Source organism: Carettochelys insculpta, chromosome 1, assembly GCF_033958435.1.
Source record: "Carettochelys insculpta isolate YL-2023 chromosome 1, ASM3395843v1, whole genome shotgun sequence".
Taxonomy (NCBI): domain Eukaryota; kingdom Metazoa; phylum Chordata; order Testudines; family Carettochelyidae; genus Carettochelys; species Carettochelys insculpta.
The window spans coordinates 51,389,666-51,411,136 of NC_134137.1; the positions used below are offsets into that span (position 1 = coordinate 51,389,666).

General features: G+C 43.8%; 1 protein-coding gene across 1 annotated transcript in view; it reads left to right on the forward strand.

The window, feature by feature from the left end:
- Positions 1 to 21,471, forward strand: part of MTUS2 (microtubule associated scaffold protein 2) — a 495,583-nt gene that overhangs the window by 403,579 nt on the left and 70,533 nt on the right. The window contains exons 6-7 of the mRNA XM_074985997.1: positions 7,361 to 7,462; positions 15,370 to 15,581. Coding sequence (XP_074842098.1) covers positions 7,361 to 7,462; positions 15,370 to 15,581 — 314 coding nt within the window. The remainder of the gene's footprint in view (positions 1 to 7,360; positions 7,463 to 15,369; positions 15,582 to 21,471) is intronic.

Genomic DNA, 21,471 nt, shown 5'->3' on the forward strand with positions numbered 1-21,471 from the left:
ACACTGAGGAGGCCTCCTACATCCTGTGGTGTCCATGGCGATGGGGAACACCAGACCTGCACACCTGGACTCTCCCACAGGTCATGAAAGAGAGTTCTCCAATGACATGTTCTACTTATGACACGGCTGTTTGTGCAAAAGCACTACACCCCATCCTGTCACTGATATTTCACACAGGTGCGTCAGTGTGAGGTGATGCAGGACAGGGGCATCTGTTATTATTTGTTTCAATGTGCCAAATGCTTGCTGCTGGGGATCTGTCCAGTCCCACTCAACATCTTGCATTGTGGACGGACATATGGTTCTGCTACTGCAGCCAATTGTGGACAGAACTTGGACAAACACTTTTTTTCACTCCTATGAAGCACTGTAACCCTTTTGCATCCACTGGAGTCAGCACATTGCTGACTGCCTCGATCTTATTGGGATCTGCTTTCAGTCCCTCTGCTGTGAGCGAACGTCTAGTGTATGTCACTACATGCTGTTTGAGTTATGGGTTTTTTTTCCTCTGGGTTGAGTTTTATGTTCTTGTGCCTGTGTCACTGTAAAACAATGTGTAGTTTTCTATCATGGTCTCATTTAGCTTCTGTATCATTGCTCCCTTCACCTACATTGAGGATATCATCTGCAACTGCTTTCACCCCAGGCAATTCTTGGGCGAGTCTTCTCTGGAAAACCTTTGGTGATCGGCATAAGCCCAGCAGCTTTTACAGCTATCTGTAGCGGCCAAGTGATGTTGCAAAGGTTGTCACCATGGTGGAGTCTTTCTCCAGGTTTATATACCAAAACCTGTTCCCTCACATCACATGCAGACCATACCGATTCTGGCTTTGTAAAATCTTGGAAAGCTGTCATCAATTGTGGGCTGTAGATAGTGGCATCTTTTTGATACCCAGTTCAGGGGTGTCATGTCTATGCAGATACATAGTTTTTTTGATGGCTCCTTCACCACCACCATGCTCCTCACACAGTCCATACTGACCTCTGCAGGTACTGAGATACTCTTGCTCAGCAGACTTTCAAACTCCTTGTGTACTGGATTACGTAGTGCTATTGGACATTTCCTTGGTGGTAAGCACAGAGGTTCCTCTGTGGGGTCTACTTCCATTCACAGCTTTCTTTCAAGGCACGTGTCACCTTTGGAATCATCCCCTTACGCCTTTAAAAGGGTCTTCATGGTCCATGGAATCCCTTCTCTGCTTCTTGCCCTGCAGTTATAAACTTCTCATACTATGCTCATATCGGATCCAGGGCATGTCTGGCAATATTCTCCAAGAGGGCTTAGTGGACCTTAACATCCACCACCACAGAATGCAGTTGGTACTGCCTGGAGGGTTAGTTACCATGAGGTCAAAGTTTCTTATGGGCTACATTGTGCTCTCCTTGTACGTTAGCTGAGTGCACCTGCACATGTAATAGGAGTGTTTCAGCCCAATTCGCCCCGAGGAATCAGATTGCAGGAGGCCCCGCTATCCAGCTGAAATTGTGTAGGACGATTCCCTGCTCACATTGTTGTTTGCACAAAGGTAGGTATTGTCTCTTGTTGATTTCCTTTCAGGACAGCCTGAATCAGATATGCTCTTGGATTCCAGAAGAATAAAGCTGTCATTTGATGGGCCGTCCTTCTCTTGTGCAAGTCTGACTGAATATTTCTGGGACCTTCCTCTGCTCTGACACGTGCTGCTGAAGTGGCTCAGCGTACCACCTTCCTTGCAGTACTGTCCAGCTGGCGGGCACTTCTCCTTTCATAGAATCATAGAACACTAGGACTGGAAGGTGCCTCGAGAGGCCATCGAGTCCAGTCCCCTGCCCCGACGGCAGGACCAACCACTATCTACACCATCCCTGATAGACATCTATCTAATCTGTTCTTAAATATCTCCAGCGAGGGAGATTCCGCAACCTCCCTTGGCAACTTATTCCAGTACTTGACCAGTTAGGAACTTTTTCCTAATGTCCAACCTAAACTTCCCTTGCTGCAGTTTAAGTCCATTGCCTCTTGTTCTCTCCTCAGAGGCCAAGAAGAACAAGTTTTCTCCCCCCTCCTTATGACACCCTTTAAGATATCTGAAAACCGCTATCATGTCCCCCCTCAATCTTCTTTTTTCCAAGCTAAACAAGCCCAGTTCTTTCAGCCTTTCTTCATAAGTCATGTTCTCCAGACCTTTTATCATTCTAGTTGCTCTTCTCTGGACCTTCTCTAATTTCTCCACATCTTTCTTGAATTGGGGTGCCCAGAACTGGACACAATATTCCAGCTGAGGCCAAACCAGCGCAGAGTAGAGCGGTAGAATGATTTCTCGTGTCTTGTTCACAACACACCTGCTAATGCATCCCAGAATCATGTTTGCTTTTTTTACAACAGCATCACACTGTTGACTCATATTTAACTTGTGATCTACTAGAACCCCTAGGTCCCTTTCTGCTGTACTCCTTCCTAGACAGTCTTTTCCCATTCTGTATGTGTGAAACAGATTATTCCTTCCTAAGTGCAGCACCTTACATTTATCTTTATTAAACTTCATCCTGTTTACTTCAGACCATTTCTCTAATTTATCTAGATCATTCTGAATTATGACCCTATCCTCCAAGGTAGTTGCAACCCCTCCCAGCTTGGTATCATCTGCAAACTTAATAAGCGTACTTTCTATGCCAATATCCAAATCATTAATGAAGATATTGAACAGAACTGGTCCCAAAACAGACCCCTGCGGAACCCCACTTGTTATGCTTTTCCAGCTGGATTGAGCACCATTAACAACTACTCTCTGGGTGCGATTAGCCAGCCAGTTATGCACCCACCTTATTGCAGCGCGATTTAAGTTGGACTTGCCTAGTTTGTCGATAAGAATATTATGCGAGACCGTATCAAATGCTTTACTAAAGTCTAGGAATACCACATCCACTGCTTCTCCCTTATCTACGAGTCTCGTTATTGTGTCAAAAAAAGCTATCAGGTTGGTTTGACATGATTTGTTTTTTACAAAACCATGCTGGCTGTTCCCTATCACTTTACTACCTTCCAAGTGCTTGCAGATGACTTCCTTAACTACCTGCTCCATTATCTTTCCTGGCACAGAAGTTAAGCTTACTGGCCTGTAATTTCCTGGGTTATTCTTATTCCCCTTTTTGTAGATGGGCACTGTATTTGCCCTCTTCCAGTCTTCTGGAATATGTCCTGTCTCCCATGACTTTCCAAAAATGAGAGCTAACGGCTCAGCTACCTCTTCTATCAGCTCCTTGAGGATTCTAGGATGCATTTCATCAGGCCCTGGTGACTTGCAGACATCCAATTTTTCCAAATGGTTTTTAACTTGTTCTTTTTTCATTTCAAAAACTAACTCTACCCCTTTTCCACCAGCATTCTCTATGTCAGGCATTCCTTCAGACTTCTCTGTGAAGACCGAAACAAAGAAGTCATTAAGCATCTCTGCCATTTCCAAGTTCCCCATTACTGTTTCTCCCTCCTCACTGAGCAATGGCCCTACCCTGTCCTTGGTCTTCCTCTTGTTTCTAATATATTTGTAAAAGGCCTTCTTGTTACCTTTTATGCCTGTAGCTAGTTGGAGCTCATTTTGTGCCTTAGCCCTTCTAATTTTACTCCTGCATTCCTGTGTTATTTGCCTGTGTTCATTCTTTGTAATTTGTCCCAGTTTCCATTTTTCATAGGATTCCTTTTTCAGTTTGAGATCATGCAGGAGCTCCTTGTTAAGCCAAGGCGGTCTTTGCCCATATTTACTATCTTTCCTACATAGGGGAATAGCTTGTTTTTGGGCCCTTAATAATGTCTCTTTGAAAAACTGCCAACTCTCCTCAGTTGTTTTTCCCCTCAGTTTTTCCTCCCATGGGATCTTACCTACCAGCTCTCTGAGTTTACCAAAATCTGCCTTCCTGAAATCCATCATCTCTATTTTGCTATTTTCTCTCCTACCAGTCCTTAGAATTGTGAATTCTATGATTTCATAATCACTTTCACCCAAGCAGCCTCCCACCTTCAAATTCTCGACCAAGTCCTCCTTATTTGTCAAAATCAAATCCAGAACAGTTTCTCCCCTGGTGGCTTTTTCAACTTTTTGGAATTAAAAATTGTCTCCAATGCAGTCTAAGAACTTATTGGATAGTCTGTGCCCCGCTGTATTAGTGTCCCAGTATATATCTGGATAGTTAAAGTCCCCCATCACCACCAAATCCTGGGCTCTGGATGATTTTGTTAGTTGCTTAAAAAAAGCATCATCCACCTCTTCCACCTGGTTAGGTGGCCTGTAGTAGACTCCTAACAGGACATCACCCTTGTTTTTTACCCCTCTTAAACTAACCCACAGACTCTCAACATGTCCATCTCCTATGTCCATCTCTACCTCAGCCCAAGTGTGTACATTTTTTATATATAAGGCAACACCTCCCCGCTTTTTTCCCTGTCTGTCTTTCCTAACCAGGCTGTAGCCTTCAATACCAACATTCCAATCGTGTATTATCCCACCAAGTTTATGTGATGCCAATGATATCATAGTTGTATTTATTTATTTGCACTTCCAGTTCTTCCTGCTTATTACCCATACTTCTTGCATTGGTATATAGGCATCTCAGATATTGATTTGAACTTGCCCCCCAGTTTTTTCCTGGCCCTCTTTTTACTCTGACATTGTTGCCCATGCTCCCTCCTACTTCCGACCCATCTCCCAGGTTTCCATGTTCTCCACTTACCTGCGGGCTTTGCTCTCCTGTCCCCAGCAAACCTAGTTTAAAGCCCTCCTCACCAGGTTAGCAAGTCTGTGTCTGAATATAGTCTTTCCCCTCCTCGAAAGGTGAACGCCATCTCTGCCTAGCAGCCCTTCCTGAAATAGCATCCCGTGGTCGAAGAAACCGAAGCCTTCCCGGCGACACCATCCACGCAGCCAGGCATTCACCTGTAGGATGCACCTGTCTCTGCCCGGGCCCCTACCCACAACAGGAAGGATTGAAGAGAATACCACCTGCGCCCCAAACCCCTTCACCCGTGCCCCCAGAGCCCTGTAGTCACTCTTGACCTGCTCAGCATTACACCTCACAGTATCATTAGTGCCCACATGGATGAGAAGCATGGGATAGTAGTCTGAGGGTTGGACAATCCTCGACAATGCCTCTGTAACATCTCGGATACTGGCCACAGGCAGGCAGCACACCTCCCGAGACGAAATGTCAGGGTGACAGATGGGTGCCTCCGTCCCCCTCAAAAGAGAGTCTCCAACCACCACTACTCTGCGTTTCCTTCTTGCAGTGGTGGCAGGAGACTTCTCAGCCTTGGGGGTACGAGGCTTCTCCTCTTCTGTACTGGGCGACTCATCTCCTGTAGCAAGTACAGCATAACAGTTTTCCAGTACCACAGTGGGAGGGTTCTGAGCAGGGGTGGAACACTGCCTGCTGCCAGAAGTAACCAGCTGCCAGTGCCCACCCTGGTCTACCTCTTTCTCCACGAGTGGTTTATCAGCCTTCCTGTACACTGGGACAGTCACCTCAGCAGACTCCAGATGAATACTATCTAGGAACTGCTCATGGATTCGGATACTCCTCAACCTGGACACCTCCTCCTGTAGCTCTCCCACCTGCTGCCTGAGAGATTCCACCAGCAGGCACCTATCACACTGAACGGTCCCCCCAGCCTGGATGTCTGTAACTGGAACTTGCAAGGCACAGTCCTTGCAAGGCCACACCAGGGTCTGGGTAGAGGCATCCATGGTAAGGATGTTGTCTCCCACAGTCCATGCACATCACTATTCTTATGGTGCCCTGGCCACCTGCTTTCCCTTGCTGTTGTCTCACTAAGTACACTACTCCTGGGGGTGCAGTGTCTAGTACGGCTTTTGTCCTTTCTCTCGAGGCATCTGCTGCCAAGCACCTAATGTGAGATTGTCTTCCTGGTTGCCAGTGAAAAATGTGCGTCAGCCCTTCCAGCCCATACAGTTTTATTCTGCTTTGAGGAGCACTAGTTCCCCAGCAGGCCAAGATGTTCTGTGATGCTTGAGGCAGTGGCCAGCTGAAAATCTTTCTGCCTTGGTCCCCAGTAACAGTTTTGTTTGTCTGCTGGTGTCCTCCTGCCTGGCCAGGTTTGTGTAAAACTCAGACTCCTCCTTCCGCTGGGTCTTACCTGGGCTAGGTTTTGGTTTGCAAAATCCAGGGCTCCCGGGGTCTTTGGGACACCGTTCCATGGCTCTTGCTGCCTGCTGCTGCACTGCAGCGCACTCACCACTCGGGTCCTGGCTGCTGCCATGTTTCACTCACAGAGCATGACCCTAAATGCAGCTTAGGCTGAATGTCAGAACCATTATTAAACCCAGTAGACTCTGGTGCCCCTCTTGGTAACATTCCCTCGTGGAAACAAGAGTTCTCTGATTCCAGTCCCATTGGCCATGGTAATGGCTTTGCTCTTATCTCCATTTTGGGGAGCATTTTGTACAGTTAACATGTCATAACAGGGCCTTCCATAGGCTAGAATGGCAGGGCCCATCTTATACTGTGATTAGAGGCTCTTTATTTCAAGCCTGAGTTCAAGCCAGAGACCCACCTGCGAGCCTGAGTCGCCTGAGCCCCACAAACCCTGTAAGACACCCACCTGAGCCCCTCCCCTCTCACAAAGCCCAGACACCAGTAGCCCCTGCTCTTACCCTATCCGCCTCCTCCTCCCTCTCCCGCTCCAACCCACATTCAGTCACCTTTGCAGGAGGCAGCTAGCTCCACGTGGGTCTTTGCCAGCTGCCTAGTTCTTATAGCACTGTCATCCATGTGAAATGGCGGGGGCTGAGAGCCAGAAGCAAAGGCCAGCTCTTTTTTTGGGTGGGGAGGATGATGGGCGGGGGCCGGGTCGCCTCATGCTGCCCCTACCCCAGAATTTCTTCCCGCCTCCCTAGATGGGGGTACACCTCCCAGTTTGGGAAACCATGAGGTAAAGTATCTCAGACGTAATACTCTGCTGTAAACCAGAATAGACATCAGGTGCCAGATATTTAGGGATGTTTGTAGGCATTGGTGAAGTACCCCACATGCATCAGGCCAGAGGATTTGCATAGTGCCCATGGCCTTGTGCCGGCCCTCATTAGTGTGGTGAATTTCAGCCCCATTTGCATGTGAGGAGTGCATTTTTGCAGAGGCACACGGTGAGTTAACTACATAGCTGGCATGTGCTCGCTGCAATACCGTGTTGGCACACAGCATCATTACAGCTTCATGCAAGCAATAGGCATATGGGATTGTGCATATGCAAAGCATGCAATATTTGGCCCAAAAATAGTATTGAAAAAGTAGTTGTGGTTTTCTGTGCTGTCACACTTTTCACAGGCATGCTTCTGTGTGATTGTAAATAAAGATTTCTGTTTCTTTTTTAAAGCAGGTTTGAAGAAAGAAGTGCAAAAAGATCAAGATGCAAATAAACCCACTGTTTCATCCCCTAAGAGATTAGCGGTATCATCCACCAAGCTCCATTCACCAGGTATTTATAAACCATGAGAGCTCTCTTTGGAGAGAAGATTTAAACTTGTCAAATTTACAGCTCTTGTTAATAGACAAACATCTGAGACTCACTGTTGTTAAAAGAAGATGGATTGGGTCTAAGTCTCATTAATCAGGCGATGAACGCAGGAAGCTTCATCATAGCAATGTATTAAGTCAACAGTCTTATTTTCTCCCTGGTAGTAAAACCCTCTGTCTTCCAAATTAGAATCATTGCTGGTCAGTGTTTAAGGGTACCAGGTCCATTTTTTAAAAACATCTTTATTATTTTTACTTTAAAAAAAGAAAACCAATGTCACGATTAAAACTCCCATGCAATATAATCTCCAACCATAAAAGTAAGCCACTAAAGGTGAGGTAGGTGCAAAAGTGTTACATTTCCTCAGTTATTTCTGCAAATAAATGGGAAAACAATGATCTGTAGAAATAACCTTCAGAGAGTTATAGGGTCACTGCTGATTTAAAAATTAACATAAATAAAATCTGTTACCATAGTAGTATTACCCATGAAACCTTTGATTCCTTATGGCTAAAATCCTTTTCAAAAATCCAAAGTACTTCTCATTGTGGCAAATGAAATTTAATGTGGGTAAGTGTAAGGTAATGCATGTTGGAAAAAATAACCTAAATTACACGTACTACATGATGGGGTCAAATTTAGCTACGACAGATCAGGAAAGGGATCTTGGAGTTATAGTGGATAGTTCTCTGAAGACATCCACGCAGTGTGCAGCGGCAGTTAGTAAGGCAAATAGGATGTTAGGAATTATTAAAAAAGGGATCGATAATAAGACAAAAGATATCATACTTCCCCTATATAAAACTATGGTACGCCCACATCTCGAGTACTGCGTGCAGATGTGGTCTCCTCACCTCAAAAAAGATATATTGGCATTAGAAAAGGTTCAGAAAAGGGCGACTAAGATGATTAGGGGCTTGGAAAGGGTCCCATATGGGGAGAGGCTAGAGAGACTGGGACTTTTCAGTTTGGAAAAAAGGCGATTGAGGGGCGATATGATAGAGGTATATAAAATCATGAATGGTGTGGAGAAAGTGAATATAGAAAAATTATTTACCTTTTCCCATAATACAAGAACTAGGGGACACCAAATGAAATTGATGGGTAGTAGGTTCAAAACTAATAAAAGGAAATTTTTCTTCACACAGCGCACAGTCAACCTGTGGAACTCCTTGCCCGAGGAGGCTGTGAAGGCCAGGACTCTATTAGGGTTTAAAAAAGAGCTTGATAAATTTTTGCAGGTTAGGTCCATAAATGGCTATTAGCCAGGGATAAAGTATGGTGCCCTAGCCTTCATAACAAGGGCAGGAGATGGATGGCAGGAGATAAATAACTTGATCATTGTCTTCTGTTCTCCTTCTCTGGGGCACCTGGCATTGGCCACCGTCGGCAGATGGGATGCTGGGCTTGATGGATCTTTGGTCTGACCCAGTATGGCCATTCTTATGTTCTTATGTTCTTATTGTTTATGCTCTTTTGGACAGACTGATACGTGTATTTAAGCATCTGATGAGGCAGTTAGGTGCTGTCACTGTGTCTCTTTGGGCCTGATCCAAACACCACTGAAATCATGAGCCCGTTGACTTTAGTGGGCTTTGGATTAGGCCCTTTGACTTTTCAGGTCAGACCTAAGATCACTGAAGTCAGTTTCCCTTTCAGCTTCTCAGAGCTAAGGTGTTTGGGTTAAGAATAGTTCAAGGGTAATGTTGCGTTTTATGTCGCTAAATTAATAAACAAATCTGTCCATTCACTCCATTCCCCATCGACATCACTTAAAACACACACTTTAAGATCCCCATCTTTGTAAATAAACGGTAGCAATTCCATCGCATGTCACCCCATCCTCACCCAACAAAACCAAACAAATGAAAGATTAAAACCCATCTTTCCTTCCCAGCCACTACTCCTCCCCTTCTTCAGATGGGTTCAACAATAAGCATTCAAGCTGATTTGGATCTTATGGATCCATGGAGTGAGTTCTAAAGGGAAGGGCAGCTTAATGAAGAAGCCTGGGCCTGCAGCATCCCCTTTATGTATACCAAGAGGCTCCAGTTTGAGCACTTCACTGGTTGTAGCTGTGGTACAATGGCACAGAGAGAGCTGGCTGAAAACAATTGTTTCCAGTAGAATTGGAAAGGAAATCACAGGAACACTTTGCGTTTGGAACCCTTCTTGGTTTTACAAAGGCCTAAATTTCCAAAAAGGCCTAATGATTTTCAATGCCTTCATTTTTGGATGTCCTGCCTGAGACAGCTGAAAGTGCCCTGATCTGTGTAAAGGGCTAAGTACTTGCCCTTTGATGATCAGGTCCTTTTAGGGTGCCTCAGGTTGGGCCCCGCAAAAGGATGGCATCCTAAAATCATCAGTCACTTTTGAAAATTTGGCTTAAATCAAAATCTAAACAAAGTCTAAGGATTTTTTCCCCCAGTGGCCCTTTGCTTTCTTTAAACAAAAATAATAAAATAAAAGAAATAAAGAGTGAGGAAAATTGTATGAAAATAAAATAATTTTCTAGAACAGTATTCTGAAAGATTGTCAAACTATTTAAGTAAGTTATTAGATAATGTGAACAATTTCTATTCATAGTATAAAAAGTTTTTTTCCCCCTTATATTATTGTACTATTCAAATGCACCCCCGCCACATGTTACACTATTGTTTTTTGACTTCCACATAAGCCCCTATTCCTGCCACACAAGGAGGGATCATCAGGTTGTTTTAGCAATGGATCTGCTCTTCACAGCTTGGGTCATTATCTGAATCTGAATTTCCACAAAGCTCTTGCGAGAGTGTTTTTAAGAATTCAGCATTCCTAGACCTCCATCTAATCTGTCACTATATAACCCTGATCCTGCAAGCTGATCAGGGGTACGGCAAGAAGGTGGCTTTGCACAGACACAGGGAACTATCCACATGAATGTAATTGCAAGATTAGAGCCCTTGCCTCTATTTTAATGATTTCTAAGTTGCCTGTACTGCGCTAGCTAACATTGTCCAATTGGCTTATTATCGGCTTCCTTACAATTACTACTTCTGGAAACTGAAGATAAAAAATGTGTTAACTCCTGTATCAAATGTAAATGATCATCAACTGTATTAAATATCACTTGGGATTTGTTACAATTTTTATATATAGTTCAAACAGTGAACTAAAAAAAGTGTTAGGGATTTTGAAGGTATTAATGGTTCCATGACGTTTGAGTGCGGTGGCTGTGGTTTTGCTTTTCCATAGCACCCCATATTCTCATGCCAAAAGGAAGTAGATCTGGGACAGCATCACTGGTAGTCTTCCCATCCTGTGCAGAGCAACAGAACAGAAATATCAATGGGCAGAAGAAGCTTAGTGAGCTGCTTTTCGAACCCAGGCAAACTGAAAAGTTTAGATTTATCCCTGAGGAAAATATCACAGTTTAATTTAGAAGGATGACTTATGCCATTGACAAGGACAAGTTAGAGAGGCACATCTCAAATGTCAGAAGGCAAGGGAAATCTAGCGTAGGATTAAACAATTTCATAGTTTGTCTTAATTTGACCTTGACAGATTTCAAGGTGATTTTTTAATTGTGTATTGTGTGTGTATGAGTTTTGTGGTATTCATCACCATGGCATCTAAGCACTGGAAGACTTTTGTGTCAAGAAGACAAACACCATTATTATTAAATATTTGCACTGTGGTGGCACATACAGGCCCAGTCAGGAAGAAGCTCTATTTTGCCAGGTGTTGTACATACATACGGGAAGACACTATTCCCTTTATTGAAGCCACTCTAAATAGAGAGGAGACACAGCGGTGTGGGAAATGGGTACAAAGCAGTGAGTGTCAGAGCTGAGCCTGACTGACAAGTGATCAACTATTTAACTGCCGGAGGGTTTTCTTTAGCACCATCACTATAGTATGTAATGCTGCATCATAATTTGGGCCCTACCAAATTCATGATTATGGAACAAATGTGTTATGACCCTTGAAATCTGATTTCATACCCACTCTCCCTGACCCTGTGAAATCCTACAGAGTACCAGGGTCCAGGTACTAGTCTGGTGGAGCTGTGAGCGATGGGATTTCCTCTTCCCCCCAGGCTGCTCCCCGAGGGGTCAGACCCACCTGCAGGAACCTCTGTGGGTGCAGGAAACTCAGTGGCTGCTGGCTGAGAATCCAGCTGTGCAGGCAGCACAGCAACACAGCTTCCTGTGGCCAGGGTAGGCTTCCAGAGGTGGGTCTGACCAGCTCCTGGAGTAGACTCTGCAGGGAAACAGGAGGTCCTGTCCCTCCTCAGCCCCACTGGACTGGTGCACGGTAGAAGCCCCTGCTGAAGTCCCCCCAGCCCTTCCCCAGCTCCCAGTTCAGACCTTGGGAGTTAAAGGGTCCTTGTGTTGGCTGGAGTATAGACATGGTGTGCTGGGAAATTGCCCCCCTATAAGGCCAACCCTTTCCCCACAAAATAGTGATGTCTTCCCCATGTCTTACAACCCTCACTTCTGTGCTGCTGCTGGCAGTGACGCTGACTTGAAAGCTGGGTGCCCAGCCTGCAGCCACTGCTCTCCAGCCACCCAGCTCTGAAGACAACACCCTGGCCAGCTGCAGTGCAGAAGTACTGGTAGCAATCCTGCAATCCACCACCCCCTCCCTTTGGGTTCAGGTGGCCGTGATTACCACACCGTGACATTTCATATGTAAATGTCTGAAACAGTGAAATTAACTGTTTAAAAAAAATCACGACTGTGAAATTGACCAAAATAGACCATGAATTTCATAGGACCATAATGATAAGGTGCTTAATTATGAAATGTTGCAAACTCTGGCCTCTTTTTCAGCCATGTGCTGTGTACACAATTAATTGCTAATGCTGAGGGGGGTTGTAGCTCTCAGTTAAGTCATTTCCAGGTATAAGAACCTGATTCCACATTCAAATAGGATTATTAAGCATTTACAATATGTGAATGATATCTGTAAATAGAGTCCAAAAATGTCAATGCTGACCTGTGAGACTGTGTAATGTCACTGGTGCGTAGACGGACTCTCCTACAAAAATTACAGTTATTTTCTCTTGCCATATTGAAAGAAATGAGGTCAGTGAATTCCCTGAGAATTAAAGTTCTTGAGGCTTTTGTGCAAAAAATCTGTTTGTTCTTGACAGTTGTGTGAGACGTAAGCTCATTCATTTGTAACATCAGTTTGGGGTTCTGCACTGCTGTGTGAAAGAGCTATTTATTCCTTTGTGATTGAGTTAGATTTGTCTTATCAGTGTGATGGCTGCAGAATTAAGGATTCTTTTCTGCCACGTTTAATGGAGATGAGTGTCCTATGTTTATCTAGCAGGGCCATGTAACCAACTCCCCTTTCCAGCCTTTCCTCGCAAATAGATACTCCCTTGCAAGAATACACACCCAAGCTTTCCCTTTCAACAATACATGTCTTTGTTCACCTTTGCCTGCCATCCACACACTCATGGTACACACATGCACATACACACGCAGGTCTCTCTTCACCTCTGATTTCCTCTAGCACCCTCCCCCTCTCACACACACACACACACACACACACACACACACACACACTCACACACACACACACACACTCTCCCTTTTTTGATATGGTAAATAGGTCAAGTCTATCCTCTACTGTAACACTTATTAACTAGGCATGTGACATTTTTCTGCTCCCTGTCACTGACTATAACCTCTGAGACTACAGTCTGGGATCAGAGAGGAGTGAGACCCAAGTTGAGATTTAAAGTAGATGAGGATGTCAGGACTGAAATGGGTTTTGTTCAGCGTGCAGGGGATGTTAAGGCTGTTCCCCACTCCTGACACTGGGCGTGCAGAAGGTGGGGCAGCCTGCAAGAGTCCTTAAATGCTTCCCGAGTTTACAGATTACCTGACCCTGGGAGGCGGCGGCTGCTGCGACCCAAGTGAGGACAGCCCTCTTTAAAACCCAGGCGCGCGCGCACTTGGCATGCCACCCTGCGGGGTGGCCCCAAGCTATTAACCCTCCCTGAGGAGAGAACTGGCAAACAAAGAGGAGGAAATGAAGCTGTAAGCTGATAGCTCACCTTTCAGTCTTAGCAACAGAGAGGGAGCCGCGCTAGTCTACACACTATCAAAACAAAAAGGCAGCCCAGTGGCACTTTAAAGACTAGCAAAATAGTTTATGGGGTGGTGAGCTTTCGTGGGACAGACCCGCTTCTTCAGACCGTAGCCAGACCAGACCAGACTCAGTATTTAAGGCACAGCGGAAGGCATGCATATACCCAGATGCTTAAAAGTCATTGCATTTAAGAAAGGTGATTTATTAACAAAGCAAAAGATGTATGTGATAAAGCATCCTTGATTGCTCTGTGTTACAGAGCAACTAAAAAAAGGTGGGTTAAAGCACAGAGAATTACTTCCCTTGGATTCAGATTAAAAGTTACAGTGTACAGGGAGGCCCATCAGCCAGCCTAAGAAGACCCACACCAAACACAAAATAAAAAATAACCTGATCACATCTGACTAAACATTTCCTTACCATTTACATATCTGTATGCCCTGATTTCCTTGTAGCTTGAACATTTATTGAAGTCTTTAAGCCTGCTCAGAATTAAACATCTCTGTGTCTCTTCCCTCCAGCCTCATAAAAGAAAAACCCCCTCAGCAGGTAACTACTTCAGTTCAAAAACTCCCCCTCTCTCTTCCCATTGGCTCGCCTGGCTGCTTTCCAACAGAAAACCCACTTTATCTGGGTTTAACCCATTACAATCATTCATTCAGGACAAGGAGGAGGTTTAAAAATATGCAGAGTGGAGATGAAGAGTGAAATACGACAATGCCATAACCCATGCTAGGAGGTGAGGGACTCCGGAGCAGCTTTTGAACTGCCAACCCCATAAACTCATCTTCACCAGTGCCCATCACCTTGGGTTCTTTCTTCCTCTTGCATTATCCCTGGTTCTAAAACTGCAGGAAACAAGCTATCGGTGATGATACGCAACCCTATTTTCTTTGTACTCCTTCCTCAGTGACATATGTGCAACTCCATTCTTCTCATCTGGGTTGCACAACTGTGTTAGGTCCTGTAACTGGAATTTGTTAACACATATATTGCACTGTATGCAGGGGGCAAACATACCTGACAACTACCCTATTTCTTCTTTAGTTTTTCCATTAGGTTACAACATTTGTCTGACGGTATGTGCCTTTGCCATTGATTCTTGGCTTGTATGTAACTGGAAGTGGCACAAGATGCTAACAAGGGCACAGATTTGTTAATGAGAGGAGGACCATTTGGCCCAGTCCTGCCATGCACCAGCACCTCCTGAGAGGGGCTGACTGTCCTCAACTTCTCTTGCCTCGGTGGGAGCTCAAGGGGCCCAACAATGTGTGGGAGACACTGGGGGCATATTTACACTGCAGTTAAAAACCTGTGGCTGGCCTGTGGCAGCTGACTTAGACTTGCAGAACTCAGGCGAAGAGGCTTGTGTCGCTGCTGTGTGGATGTTCAGGCTTGGGCTGGAATATGGATTCCAGGATCCTGCCAGGGAGGAGGATCCAGAGCTTGGACTCCAGCCTGAGCATCTACTCTGTGGTTAAGTATCCCCTTAGCTGGAGCCCCACAAGCCTACATGAGCTGTCGTGGGTCAGCTGTGGGTGTCTAATCTGCAGTGTAGATGTACCCTTCTCTCCTTAAATGACCAAGCCAAAAGGAATAACTTGTGCTTTGATGTGCTAGTGCTTTTTACAAGTAAATTCACTGGAAACTTTGTGTGAGTGAAGCAGGCTACTCCTGAGGAGCATTCTGTGAGTCTTAAAAGCATGAAAGGGTGTATCTGTGCACATATAGTGCTTGGTTATAGTCTTGGTTGTAGTGGTTATTTTTTTAATTTAATCTTTTAGGACACCCTAAACAAAGGTCAGTTGTTCCAAGGAACGGATTCCCCACCAAGTCAGATCTGCCAAGTCGAGAGGCCGAAAGGCAGTTCATCCAGCAGTTGAAGGAAAAGTGTGATAAGCAATCCAGGAGATTCAGCTGCATTCAAGAGGAACTCAGAAGAGCCAGTCGTGGCTTTGATGTCTTTGCTATAACAACACAGTATTTCTTTTGGAAGGTAAGTGCACCCCATTAGAAAGCATTCGTGAGGGTGTTGAGCACTGAGTCTCAATATTAGTCATCTGTGTGAGCTACTCATTACTCCAGGCCTCATTCTAATGCTGCTCTTGGGAGCCAAGTGTATAATTTCATTGTAACGGTTGCTATGAGAAGAGTATTATAATTAGGTACTGTGTAGCTGAGTACCGAAGATCAGGGCACTCGGATAAAGGAGCGTGCTGTCACTGATGCCTTTGCAATGAAGGTGGAGGGGTTTTAGCAGGGATTTGAGGATGTCAGATATGCAGAAACTAAAGGCCTCAACCCTCTACGTCAGCACTGAGATGGACAGTTTCACTTAAATTGTGACAGTCGCAACAAAGGTGCACATGGGTCAGATTTAATCTTTCAATGGGCAGAGGACAGAAAGGAAAAGAGAATTCCCTACTCTGCCTGTGCTCTTCCCTTTCACCACCGGCTGAGTAATTCTCACTTGTCGTCCAAATTACCGTGATCACTCTGATAAACCTGTCGGTTCCCTTAGATATATAAAAGTATCTCGGTACGGCAGTGTGTCCCTTATAGCAGGAATGGAATGATTAGAAGAGCGTATCTGTTTACTAAATCCAAGACAACACTGGGAGGATTTAAAGGGGAAGCACAGTACTCTTGGAGGATTTTAACTATCACTTGCCTCAAAAGTTGCTTGCTCTGGGATATGAGGCCACAGTCACTGCTCTGTTCTATTTGCTTTGTACCCCTCCAGGTGAAGCTAGTTTGTGACAGCTTTGTATTACTGGAGCAGTGCAGAGCAGACAGCTGTCTCAGTGGGTCAGGCCCAGGATTTCTGCAACACCCCAGAACAGTCATTTTGTCTCTAAGTTTGGAACAGCCAATACTATACGTTTGGCATGGGATGGGTTAAAGAGAGCTGCGCTTCGAATCTTCCACAACAATTGTGAAACGCTAGATGTACTTTTTTAACATTTGGTTTGTGGCTTTGATGGGGCAGGAGAGAGCTGCCTTTTGAGTGACCATCAGATGCTGGGCTTTGTCTCCAGTGGGAGCTGATCTAGGACTGGATGGAGACTCTGAATGAGAGAGAGAGAATTTGGGTGGTCAGGCAGGATTTTGTGAAATGTGAATTTTTTATTTTATTGTATTTTAGTTTATTATTTGCAGTGGAGGGGTCTTTTTTTTTCCAGACTAGAGTCTTCGGGGTGTGTTTGATACTCTTTTCTGAGCTGACTGTGGAGACTCCTTGATTAACACAGACGAAAATACAAAAGGGTATAGCAGAGTCTGCGCAGCTATGTCCACTGGAGAGGGATTTTTCCTCTCATGCATCATTCAGAACTTGCAACAGGGATTCTACAAAGTATGGGTGCATGTCTAGCAGCAGAGAGAGAAAGAGAATATGTTTCTACTGTTGCTTTTGTATTAGAAATCAGGCAGGTGGACCACAGATCTAATTTTCAGTGCATGGTAACGGCAACTTTATCCATGGCATTACTAACAAATCTAGAGAGCTACCTGCACACAACTATTAATGTGTGCTCTTTTGGAAGTGTGGTATTGTAGGGGTGCTGTAGCATGATTTTGGAATTTGTTTAAAACTTGTTCAGGTCCCCTCCACAGTGCAAGATGAAACCATTTTGAAATTGTTTTCTCATTGAAATCATTAAGGGTAAAATTTTGAAATGTGGCTAAGTGACTTTGACACAGAGTCACTTACAGTTTGGTGAATTTCAGTGGGAGGTGGGCTCTTAAATCAGTTAGAAACTTTTTGAAAATGTGGCCCTTAAGAAAATAAAAAAGCCGTCATGTCGCACTTTAAAGACTAACAAAATAATTTATTGGGTGATGAGCTTTCATAGGACAGACCCACTTCTTCAGAACTATAGCCTTACCAGAACAGACTTGATATGTAAAGAACAGAGGTCCAAAAATGGTTATCGAGGTTGACAAATCAGAAAAATTGTCATCAAGGTTGGTAAATCAGATAGAAGAGCAGAAAGAGGGGGGCATGGGGTGGGGAAGTTAAGTGTTTGGCCAAACATCAAGTATGTGAAAGAGTCCTTATAATGGGTCAGGTAATTGCTGGCCCTGTTCAAACCACTTGTTGATGTGTTGAATTTACATATGAATGTTAGTTCTGAACATTTTCTCTGTAGATGATTGTTAAAGTCTCTTTTCTCCAGGACACAAACTCTCAGGTCTTTAACAGAGTAGCCCACTCAACTGAAGTGCTGGCTGACAGGTTTGTAGATTTGGAGATCTTTTATGTCTGCTCTATGTTCATTCATTCTTTGGCAGAGAGTCTTAGCAGTTTGCCAAATATACATAGTGTGTGGGCATTGTTGGCACATGATGGCACAAGTAACATTAGTTGTGGGACAGGAGATTGTGCCCCTGATTCTGTAATTAACATGGTTAGGTCCAGTGATGATATCTCCAGAATAGATATGTGGGCAAAGTTGGCAACAGGGCTTGTTGCAAGGAAAAGTTCCAGAATTAGTAGTGTTGTGGTATAGTCTGTGGTTGCTAGTGAGAATCCTCATAAGGTTGGGGAGGTTATCTATAGGAGAGAACACGCCTGTCACCTAGGGCCTTCTGGACTGTGACATCATGATTTAGGATAGGTTGTATGTCTTTAATGATGCGTTGAAGTGGTTTGAGTTGGGGGCTATAGGTAATAAAGCGTGGGTATTTCAGGTTTATCGATGTTTGGTAGTGATCTTGTAGTTTTCGGTCTCTGTCAGTAGGATCAGAGCAGATGCAATTGTATCTCAGGGCTTGACTGTAAATGATGGATCTTGTGGTGTGTGCAGGATGGAAGCTAGAAGCATGTAGGTAAGTGTAGCAGTCAGTGGGCTTCCGGTAGAGAGCGGTATTGATCTGGCCGACAGTGATTCATACTGTAGTGTCCATTCTTGGAGTGGGCCATTCTGGTAAAGACCTGAGAGTTGTGTCCTGGAGAAAACTGTCTATAAAGAAAATGTTTGGCACTAGCATTCATATTCAAATTCAACATATTAACAAGTGATTTGAACAGGGACAGCAATTACCTGACCCATTATAAGGACTCTTTCACATACTTTGATGTTTGACCTAACGCTTGGCTTCCCCACCACACGTTCCCTTCCTTCTGCTGTCCTATCTGATTTGCCAACCTTGATAACAATTTTTCAGATTTGGCAACCTTGATAACAAGTTTTGGACTTCTGTGCTTTATATATCAAGTCTGTTCTGGTAAGGCTATAGATCTGAAGAAGTGGATCTGTCCCATAGAAGCGCATCACCTAATAAATTATTTTGTTAGTCTTTAAAGCACTACATGACTGCTTTTTTTGTTTTGATAGATTACAGACTAACACGGCTAGCTCTCTGTTAGTGACCCTTAAGAGCATATCTTTGCTTGGCCTCTGTCCCAAAGTTAAATTGTGTATTGTTAAAGAGTGTGCGCAAAATCAGTTCTCCTGCTTTTGACCAAAGGAAAAGTGAAAACACATTAAAAATTGCATTATAACTGGTTTTGTTGGTTTAAAGGCCAAATGTTTGAGGGTTGAGTTAAATTTCAATTTGCCAGGGGACCAGCCCTCATTAAGGAGAGAGTCATGGCCTTGTTCCTGAAGAATTTAGTTTTAATTTGTCCAAGCAAGGAGTGTTTGAAAATTCTGTGTTCTGCATGTACAGTGATGTCTTGCTCACCTTGCTGCAGGCCTGATCCAACATCCATTGAGATCAGTGGGAATCTAAATCTGCAGAAAAGGAACAATTCTGTGCACATGTAAAATTTGAACATTTTTTACTGTGCCTCAGAGTGGATCTGATATAGTTCAGATAAATGTCCAAATTTGTCTCAGGGCTAATGTTCCTTTCTCCTCTTCCACTGATAAGTTTTTAAAATACTGTTGTAAAACTAGTAAGTATCAAGGAATTTGCCGCACATAATAACGCTCCCCATATAACCTCCATACTACTATTCAAACAGACCATCCCCTTGTTATCTAGAAGAATAGATAGTCAAATGTGGTGCTGACTTAGAGTCAGAGAGCAAAGGAAAATGAAAGCTGTGGTTCTGACACAGGCCACTAGCCAGTTATGAATTGGATAAATTGGAGAAATGGTCTGAGGTAAACAGGATGAAGTTTAATAAGGACAAATGCAAAGTGCTCCACTTGGGAAGGAACAATCAGTTTCACACGTACAGAATGGGGAGAGACTGTCTAGGAATCGCTACAGCAGAAAGGGATCTAGGGCTTATAGTGGACCACAAGCTAAATATGAGTCAACAGTGTGATGCTGTTGCAAAAAAAGCAAACAGGATTCTGGGATGCATTAACAGATGTGTTGTGAACAAGACACGAGAAGTCATTCTTCCTCTCAACTCTGCGCTGGTTAGGCCTCAGTTGGAGTATTGTGTCCAGTTCTGGGCACTGCAGTTCAGGAAAGATGTGAAGAAGTTAGAGAGGGTCCAGAAAAGAGCAACAAGAATGATTAAAGGTCTAGAGAATGTGACCTATGAAGAATGGCTGAAAGATGTGGGCTTGTTTAGTTTGGAAAAGAGAAGATTGAGGGGCAACATGATAGCAGTTTTCAGGTATCTAAAAGAGTGTCATAAGGAGGGGGGAGAAAACTTGTTCTTTTTGGCCTCTGAGAATAGAACAAGAGGCAATGGACTTAACGTGCAGCAAGGGAGGTTTAGGTTGGACATTAGGAAAAAGTTCCTAACTGTCAGGGTGGTCAAACAGTGGAATAAATTGCTAAGGGAGGTTGTGGAATCTCCATCTCTGGAGATATTTAAGAACAGGTTAGATAGATGTCTGTCAGGGATGGTTTAGACAGTACTTGGTCCTGCCATTAGGGCAGAGGACTGGACTCAATGGCCTCTCGAGGTCCCTTCCAGTCCTAGTGTTCTATGATTCTATGAATGGTAATGATTGCTATGCCTGTGAAAAGCTGAATTTTAATTTTTTTAATTAGCAGACTAATTAGCTAAATTCAAATTTTGCCCTCAGATGTGTGTACATAGCTCCTGCTGACTTCAAGGGCAGTTCAAATGTATCTGAAACTGGGTAGTTCCTGCTTAGTATTTCATATTCATAATGTTTAATGTTATTGTCCACTTATGTGCTGAAGATGCCAGTTGTGATGGTATGTTGCCTAAAATACAGTAACTGCCTACTAGGAACTGAACTAAGAACATCAGGTCATTTCACATGGTACTGTATAAACAGACTGATTTTGCTCACCATTGACTTCCACCAGCTAGATTAGCCTGATAATCAATTACATTTCTGTCCCAGTTTCAAGTCCTGTGTTAAATCCAAAGGATTTTCTTGTTTGCCTGTTAGAAGTAACAATAGCACCATCTACAGGAGAGCAGCTCAGAGTGACATGTTTTGGAAGAAAAATTTCCTATTTATGTAAACAAACAACATCTAAATATTTCTATTATATTTCTAGCTATAGCTTTCCTTGCTGAACACTAGCATGGCCACACCACCCCAGTGCATTAGGAAGGTCTGTGTTAATGGCAGGAACTCCTCTTCTGCCAATTCCAGCTTAGGTATGAGTTTGAAAAACATTGGAGCAGCTATCCTGTTAAACTGCTGGTGCTTTGGGTAAATGAGGAACCTATGGAAGTAGGTACAGAGATTCCCCAGCTTTTGCAAACAAAATAGTTGCAAGGAATTGCTCTTTATAAAATGTGTGGGTTTGTTATTATTTGAACTTCCATTTCTCAGAGGGGCTGATATTTCCTTTTATTCCAGTAAGGAATTAAATCTATACATTTTGAAATGGACTGAAAGTTTCACAAGAAGTTCCATCTCAAGTACGATTTTTTAAAAATGACTATTCTGTCATAATAATTATATAATACAAAAAAATCTTTTCTAAACAGA